The sequence below is a fragment of the Lates calcarifer genome, linkage group LG2 (assembly GCF_001640805.2).
Source record: "Lates calcarifer isolate ASB-BC8 linkage group LG2, TLL_Latcal_v3, whole genome shotgun sequence".
Taxonomy (NCBI): Eukaryota; Metazoa; Chordata; class Actinopteri; family Centropomidae; genus Lates; species Lates calcarifer.
Genome location: NC_066834.1, coordinates 16,284,163 through 16,293,311, shown reverse-complemented (window position 1 = coordinate 16,293,311; position 9,149 = coordinate 16,284,163). Strand labels below are relative to the sequence as shown.

General features: G+C 39.2%; 1 protein-coding gene across 2 annotated transcripts; it reads right to left on the bottom strand.

Moving 5' to 3' along the window:
• Positions 1–1,115: 1,115 nt before the first annotated feature.
• LOC108894317 (uncharacterized) lies at positions 1,116–6,190 on the bottom strand. 2 transcript variants are annotated; one of them, XM_018692952.2, is made up of 3 exons: positions 4,511–6,190; positions 3,807–3,910; positions 1,116–3,679 (listed from the first exon to the last, which is right to left on the bottom strand). In XM_018692952.2, exons 2-3 carry the CDS (start codon positions 3,844–3,846, stop codon positions 2,856–2,858), a joined length of 864 nt encoding a protein of 287 aa, XP_018548468.1. In that variant the 5' UTR covers positions 3,847–3,910; positions 4,511–6,190; the 3' UTR covers positions 1,116–2,855. The 2 variants fall into 2 exon arrangements, with proteins under 2 accessions (XP_018548468.1, XP_018548467.1); XM_018692951.2 differs by having other exon boundaries at positions 3,807–3,851; positions 4,511–6,189.
• Between the last annotated feature and the right edge of the window lie 2,959 nt (positions 6,191–9,149).

Here is a 9,149-nt window from a genome sequence, read left to right as displayed (position 1 = left end):
GGTCTAAAACGGTGGCTCGATGACGCACTGGAGCCACCACTCAGCATAACCCCGCCCCTAACACTGTAACCGTTATAAATGGCAGCGCTGCTTCAACGTCACGTCAGTGCTTTTGTCGTCTAACGTGCGTAGACTTTGCTAGCTAGCCATGTCGCAAATACATCTCTCTTGTATGCCAGAATTTACAGAACAGCTTGGTCGTCGCCTTATTTAAATTTTCAAAGACATTATGAAAAGATGGATTACTTCTGTGAACAGCCACACTGATGGAGAGCTGAGGAACTGCACCAACAGCCGTCTCTGCTGTGACCGTTTCACTCAGGTTAGTTTTACAAACTTTCATTGACATTACTTACTGTCTGTCTCTGTGTGTGTCTCTCTGTGAGGGATTAAACTGTGAAACTAGAGTGAGGCAGTAACACACTTGTTGCCATAATAGCGCACTAGTTATCACGAAGTCAGTTTATTATCATTGTAACATCATTATACTTTCTTTGAATAAATATCAGTAATATGGTTGCATGAACAATGCAAAATTGTTTCTTGAGTCCTTGAGGACAGGCCATTTGGTCATCAAAAACAAAAAGCTTTAGTTGCTCAAACATGTACAGAATAGGATGCTAGCAGAGAGCTAACAGGATGCTAACTGTCACTGTGCTGCATCGAGTGGGCGTGGTTTCAGTGCCTGCAGTGGACATCCTGAAAGATCTTCTCACACAAGGGTTTTAAGTCTGTGCTTTGGTTAGACTGCTCAAGGACGGTCAAAGTTTTGTGGTGTCAGCTTCAAAACAGCCTAATGGTGTCGAACTAATTAAGACAGTTGTAAACCTCTCATCTCACAATCACTCATCCTTACCAGTGTCTTTCCTCTGCGTGCTAAGTCTGTCTCTGATACGAACGCCATAGTAAGAGCTATCAAAATGGGTTATGTGTCAGCACCTCTTCATTGTATTCACATGTAGTTTAACCTGTTTGTGTCTTCCCTGTAGCTGTTTCGCTATTGATGATGTTGATTTTATCATTGGGAAACGACATAGCAGGGGGTAAGGTCTATCTTGCTCCTGAGGTTGTTAATGCTCCCATTTCTGAGGCTAAATATAATGACCCTGGTCCAGTGTCCTTCAGGTGTCTTCGCTGTTAGTGTTCTGACTAGATCTCAGGCCCATAAGCAGCTCCTGAAGCACGGGGAGCTCTTGTCTGGTCTCACTGTCAGATCACTGCTCCGATTTACTCACAGTCAAAGTTCTTTCAGTCTAGAGAAGAAAAACAGGCAGAGCAGGTTCATCCACTCTCTGTGCTAAAACACAGGACAGCTGCTGACAGTGAGATCCAGCAGAGAGCTGTGGACTTTTACTCTCACCTCTACAACAGTGAGTACACTGAGGATGAAGGGGCCTTTGACTCTTCTGCAGTGGGCTGTCCAGAGTCGTAGAGGAGAGATCTGACATTACCCTGTCTCTACTCTTTAGCGTTAGCATGCACCTGAATTTTTTTTTCTTGCTCCCTCTGCCCCCTTTATACCCTCCCACCTCCTGTGCACGAGCACAAAGGCCATGATTGGCTGGAATAGATCGCACTGATCCACTTCATTTATTTCACAATTCTAGAGCCAGGACTGTGTAGAAACACTAGATTTTTTTCTGCACACACACAGAAGCAGCAGCTTGTGGACTATGAGGAGATATTCCATGAATTTGAATAAAAGTGCATAGATTATCATTGCTAATCCTAACTTTAACTAGTAACACCAATAGAATATAAAAGAACAAGATCTTAATGTTATGGGGTTTTGTTAGCTTTATTTTTAATTTTATCTGTTGTATCCTCAATGAGGACCCCTCCAGGACTTTCAGCCAAAAGGTGCTATGAGTGGACTGGTAGCTGGTGCAGGAATTATTCTGCTTCTGCTACTATCTTGCCCACAGCTGATTTACATCTACATGCATATGGCGGAACCATAAATTATCTCCTGGTACTTTTATACAGAGCAGGTCTAGACTGTGCTCTTTATATTTATTGTAAGAGAGACCCAACAATTCCCACCATGAGCAAGCAGTAGGCGACAGTGGCAAGGAAAAACTTTCTTTTAACAGACAGAAACCTTGAGCAGAACCTGGCTCATGGTGGGCGGTCATCTGCCTCGACCGGTTGGGTGAAGAGGGAGGGAGAGAGAGAGAGAGAGAAAGAAAGGAGAGAAAACATAGCACAATACAAACTCCACATACAGATGTAAGGTAAAAGTAACAGTAATAACAACAATAATAATAGTAATTCTTTTAATTCTATATTTTTATATATATATATTAAAATATATTAAAATTTATATATATATATAAAAATATAATTTATATATATATATATATATGTATATGTATATATAGCCTATCCCAGCTGACATTAGGTGAGAGGCGGGGCCAACACAATATAGACAATATAGACACAATATAGACAAACAACCATTCACACTCACATTCACACCTATGGCCAATTTTGAGTTATCAGTTAGCCTAACATGCATGTCTTTGAACTGTGGAAGCGGGAGTACCCGGAGAGAACCCACACAGGCACAGGGAGAACATGCAAACTCCACATAGAGCAAACCGGGGCTCAAACCTGGAACCTTTTTGCTGTGAGGCAACAGTGCTAATCACTGCACCACCGTGCCGCCCATATCTATATCTATATCTATATATATCTATATCTATACATATATATATATATATATATATATATATATATATATCAAATTGTGTGATAATAATAATAGCAGGAACCGTTTGTGTCCTTCCTCATCATCCTCTTCTCACAATGTCCTTGATGTTCCAGGCAGTGTGTTGTTGTCTTCTCCATCCTCTTCATCCCCGACCAGCTGTATCCTGGAAAAGATCATCACCAGCTGCATCCTCGAAAAGATTGTAAGCAACTGCATCCTCGAAAAGGTCGTCACCATCTGCATCCTCGAAAAGGTCGTCGCCAACTGCATCCTCGAAAAGATCATGACTGCTACTGCTGTCACAGTGATCAGTCCAAGTTTGAACAGTACAGCTGTCAGAGATACTGTCAGCAAACCCTCTGAGTCTTTTGCTGTCTCGCTCATCGTCTTCCTCGCCATCATCTCTGGACCTTTTCTTGACTGCATCAGGCTGTGGGTCTTCTTCTGCGACCTCAACTTCCACATCAACCTCAGCACTGGCATCTTGGACTGAATTATTTCCAAGATAACCATAGTCAGTGTCGTCTGTGTCACTGTAAGAGTCGCTGTCGGAAAACTCATCCCACCATCTGAATCGCTTGTTGCTTCTTGCTTCAGATTCTTCTTCGTCTTCCTCTCTTGACCTCCTCTGGGATCCTCCAGGCAGAGGGTCTTCCTCTGGGACATCATGGTCAACGTCCATACCAGCATCTTCAAACACACCATCATCATCAGAGTTATCGTTTCCAATTCCAATGACAACGGCATTGTTAATGCCAGTGTTTTCATTGTTGTCGATGTCAGCATTGTTGTCGTCTGCCTCATGTATGTGCTGCAGCTCCTCCATAGCGTTTAACGCTATACCGAAGCCACCGTCAAATACTCCAAGATCCATGAGGAAGTCCATCAAGGCAAAGAGAATACCCTGAAGTTGATTGGCTGGTGGCTGATCTCCACGTGCAATAAACTGTGGGTTAAACTGTGGGCCTGCAAGATCATTTAAACACATTATTACCATCGACGTTCATAAAATTAAATAAAAAATTAAATTATTGCTCACTATATTGATTTAGCGTCATAGATGTCTGTGTAAAATGATGGAACAAGTACTTACGATTAGGACCATTGTGGGATCCGTTTCCTCTTCCGTCCATTTTGGCTGAAAGGATCAGACAATAAAATCAAGTTATTATACTATATTCAACTTTTTCCACCCATCTAAAATATTTATGTTTCAATCATGACTCTGAACCATATCAATCGAATTAAGATTTGGCATTGATTCAATGAAATGCAGGCTCTGAAGGAGACTCTACTGATTTCAGCTTTTTTCACTACACTCAGGGAAACTGTCTGTTCACATCAAAACTCAGGATGCGCACAAAAACTTATTGGTTTTCTTGCCAAAATTTAGATGGAAAGATTAATATCATATCTATCAGTTAACTATTAAGCTGCAGTCAGGAGACAGCTTACGTAGCACTGACTACCAGCACAGTCTCCAGAGAATCCTGATATGGTCTGAAACAACCCCACATCAGAATAATAGTAATGATTTAAAAAGTCATTTTTACACTTCAGTTAACATATGAATTGAACACAAAAACATTAAAAAAAAAAAAAAAAAAAGGGGGGGGGGTGAACACCAAACATTTTTGAACTTCCATTTCATGAAAAGCTGAGAATGTCATGTGTGGCTCTAGGAGACGTTTACAAAGCAACTCAAAAAAATTAACTTTACACAGGGCCAGTGATTGATACTTACGTTATAAACAATATTTTTAAAGAATGAAACTAAATACAGGATTATAGGCTTACCTTAAATGTGGGTCACTGGTCTGTAAAACTGCAAAAGTAGACGTATTTCTGGGATGATTTTGTCTGTGTGTTAAGTGTTACAACGTGTCTTGAATGTCAAACCCTGAGTGTGAGTTCTGAAGCTAAAGAGAGAATTCATGACAATTCATGAATCATGACATCACAAAGAATGCAATGTCATTCTCTCAATTATCCCTTGATAAAAGAATCAGAGGATAATCCTTTGTTTCAGTCAAAGGATAATTCCATCATTCCACCACCATTCCAAATGTGGCTACTGTGGCTCTATTAGTCATGATAACCTTGCATTAACCACCTCTGTTGTAGAGATACAGAGACACACGTTTGCCAGCCATCTTTATTTCCCTTAACATATCCATAATACCTGCTATGACACCTTGTTTGCCAGTTTAAAAGAAAGGTTCACTTTCTTGTGTGTGCATGTGTATTAATTTCAATGTCTGGTAATATTCAATATTCTTCCTTTTGTCAATAAATCCCATGTACAGAGCCAAACCAAATATGAATTGATCCTATTACCAAGTATTGTGTGTGTATCTGAAGCCTGATGTACTTTATCTTATTCCTCTGTGTCATAAAAAGCTTTGATTTATGCCACAATATATTTGTTCCTATTGTTTGATGTTTGTATCCACATATGTAGAGACCATCAGCCATTACAGATTAAAACTGATTATTAACCACCTTTACTGTAAACCACATGCTTGCATGTCAGTACAACCTGTGCTCAGTGCCCCTGAGAGTGAAACGATCATTTCAAAATGCATTTTCCTTCTTGTTTCCATTCCCGTCGCTGTGATATGTGATGAGAGCTTTACTCAAAATCGTGTTTGATGCTGTTAGTCCACTCTGAATTCCTAAAATAGGGGATTGGTCATATTGACCGGGGGAGAAGCCTCCTGTTGTGTGATGTGATTCGAAAGACACATTTTACATTTTTCCTGTGTCATATATGTCTACATCAGAATCTCCATGTACATACTAATGCACGAGCACCACAGCTGTCAAACGTGTCTACAATCTCTGATCCTGTTTACTAATGTCTTTCCCATAGACCTAAACGTAGGCATCACATTAGTCACCTTTCCTATTGAAACAGTAGTTAAGTTGAGTAGTCTGTATGACTCTAGTCACACACACACACACACACACACACACTATACTGTGTATGTAGTGTGGCAACAGTTCAGTTTGCCCAGAGAAATAATTAGGGATCGGCCGATATGGTTTTTTTCAGGGCCGATACCGATTATTAGTAGTCAAGGAGGCCGATAACCGATATTTGGAGCCGATATTCATTTGCAGTAAAAATGGCATAAAAATTTTGAATAATACAAACTCCGGCACTTAACTTTGTTTAAATGCCTTTAAAAATATGTTTATTAAACAGCTTTTCAGATTTGCAACATGTTAAAGGTTTTTTTTTTTAATCGTAGACAATAGACAGCTTTGTTTTTTAAATTCTAACAAAAAGTGCAGGGAGCTCCCAGGCTCAGCAGCATCTCTTATAAAGTTAACTGAAATTTTAATTAAATAAATAAATAGCTTCCAGAAGTTTTATAATTTCTAGGTCGATCCCTAGAAATAATTTAAGACTATTACACTGTGTATCACTAATTTGTGATTTATTCATATCTGCAGTGTGCTACACGTCATGTTCTGTCCATTCTTTAGTGTTTTCATCCACATTACATGAACAGTGACTTAAAATTGCAGTTGTTTGCAAAACAGTATTTTAAAAAAACAAATCACTGCCCTAATACTTTCAAACTGTGCTGTTTTGTTCAATTCATATTGTCATCTATCATCAGTTTTCTTCACCAACATGATATTCCTGAAAAATAGGACCAATTTTATGAAAAATGAGGTATGGCAAATGAATGAAAGTTGAATTTATTTAAGGGGGCAGAGGTTCAGCTAAATCATAAACTTCATCTTTAACAGATAAAACTTCACCTCATCTATCCAAGAATAGCCAGCAGCTTAATTCAAGTCTCTTCATCAACAGTTGAAGCATCAGTGAGCCACCAGAGGACGCCACAAAGCTGCATTAAAAGATGCTTCTTTGTTAAATATATTCAGCTGTGCCTCTTATCACCAACAGGAGTCAGCACCATAACTCTTTATTGCCTCACTGATTAACAGGCCCTGCAAAATGATATGCACACAAAACAATGCTCTTTACATTTTATTGCTTTGTTTGTTTTAGCTAATGTGCTTTCACAGATGTGTTTGCCCAGCTCGGTCATAATGTGCCCCAAATCATCTCCTGGCTGAGGTTTATTTAGATTGAGGTCTCTACCTTAAATGCAGCATGCTTGCCTCATACATAAATGATGCATCTGCATTAGTGTCAAGCCAGTGAATATTAACGTGTTCCCAGAGTATAGGTTTTCTTTACAGACATGTGCTCAATTTGCTTCCAAACATGTTGTTGAATAAATTCTTCAGAACCTTAATGAAACGTGATTATGCATCTTTGTGGAGGTGGAGAAACGTTATTAGGATATTCTTAAAGGAGTAAAACAACAAACTATAAGCATTTATTGACAGAATGTTTAGGTTCCTACAGGTGCATGTTGTATGTGCATGCTGTTTTTTCCAACCCGTAGTTATGTTTTATTGTCATACGCACCAAAACAACATGTTTACATTCAAGTGAATGGATAAACAAAACATGGGACTAACACAGGACACTGCAGTTTGTTTCCCTTTTCAAACCGACTGTTACATAACTTTATAACTGCATGTTTATTATTGTGACCATGATGACCTCTAACCTTAATAAAGTAACTTAACCCAAACCATGATGCTTCCCTAAACATAACCAAGTTCTTTTTGGGCTTAAACCTTTTTCATGTAAGGCCATGTACACCCAGTGGGCCTCAGGGCACAATCCATAAGGGGGTTCACAGCTTTGACTGCCCTGCCCCTGGGGCGTGTCAGTGGATGATATTTGCTTGGCTGCATCCTGGTCCTTCACTTTCACCTTTGTACAGTCGTACCTCAGAGATATACCAGCTGGTTAGGTGCCTCATTCGGTGTCTGGGTTGCCGTCCGAGTGAGACTGACATGGCTGACACAGAGGAGTAAATAAATCAAGAAACTTGAAATAAGTATCCAGAAAAAAAACTGCAGCAGGAACGGTCCTCCTCTTCAGTTCAGGCCAGATGAGTTGTGCTGATTATGTTTTCATTTCACTTTAAGGATAAAGGCTGGGGTCCAGCTGGGAGTATACATTGATCCTTAATGGCCTTTGGTGTTAACCAATTGTGAAGCCTGTTAGAGGGCGGAGCACGTACTGATAGGACTGCAGCTGCATCTAGTAACTACTACTACACATGTTGAATAGTCAGTGCCACAGCACTGAAGAAAAAAATAGTAGACAGAAATAGAAATAAGAAGTATTAATATGTACATTACAAGCATGTGCATTTGCTCTATAAAATATATAAATGATAATCTGTAATCACTTATAAATAAATTTGTCAGACTTCCTTTCAGATCACACAACAGGAGACTGACAAAAGAGCAGTGGAGACACAATCTCATTTCCAGTGCTCAATATGCTGCTGCTGTTCTATTTTAGAAATTCAGAGTGGACTCACAGAGCTCTCATCATATCACATTCACAAGGAAAATGCACTTTGAAATGATTGTTCTCCTCTCAGGGGTACTGAGCGCAGGTTGTGGTGGCATACAACTGTATGACTTGGTTAATAATCAGTTTAATAATCAGTTTTAAAAACAAACTACAGAAAAACAAACATCATTATTGTTGTGGCACATTTATAACCAAAGGTCGTATGATTTACAGTCGATGGGACTCATGAGTGTGACCGGATGGATGACCTCTAATTCTCAGTAAGATCAGAGATGGTGTCTTCTGATTGGTCCTTAGAGCTGTACAAAGACAGATGTGGTCATTTGTACGGGAAAGGCTCAGCTTACACGTGTGATCCAGAGCTATAATCCTGAGACATAATCAAGCAGAGTGAAACTGAATCATGAAGCTGTGAGAAATGAAGCAGCAATACCTGAATGATAACATATCCCTCTGGAAATTCAACACAGCTTCACTCAAGCATGCATTTCCTGTTTCAGTGCAATCATCATCAAGCTCTGACAGACTAGCAACAAGTCAGAGTTCACCTTTGTTCAACTTTGACTGAGTGGGATGCATGTTTATTCACTGTAGTACATTATCACTACCAGACAATCTCTCATACACTCTCATACGCTGCACTTTTTATAGCGCTTATAGGGTATTTATTTAACACCTTACACATATATTACATACATAAATAATAAATAGCTGTAAATATGTAACAAAACATAATGTATATGTATTTATATATGTGTATACATAGATTTCATAATAGTTTTTTATATCGTGCCATGCTTTGTCCTTTTGTTTTTATGTGTTATGTCTTGCCTTGCTTTGCTCTTTCAATCCTCTTGTTTTTTTGTGTGCATGTGCTTTTTTTATTGTGTCTGTACACTGAGGGTTTGAGAGAAATATTATTTCGGTCCTCTGTATGTCCTGCACATTATGGTAGGTTTGACTCTAAAGTTGATTTTGACTTTTGACTAGTTTGTGAAATCACATCCTTTCTGG

Coding starts and splice junctions, on each gene's coding strand:
- LOC108894317 (XM_018692952.2), bottom strand. CDS start 3,846: ATGGACGGAAGAGGAAACGGATCCCACAATGGTCCTAATC. Junction 3,680..3,806: donor ATCCCACAATGGTCCTAATC/GTAAGTACTTGT, acceptor ATGATCTTGCAG/GCCCACAGTTTAACCCACAG.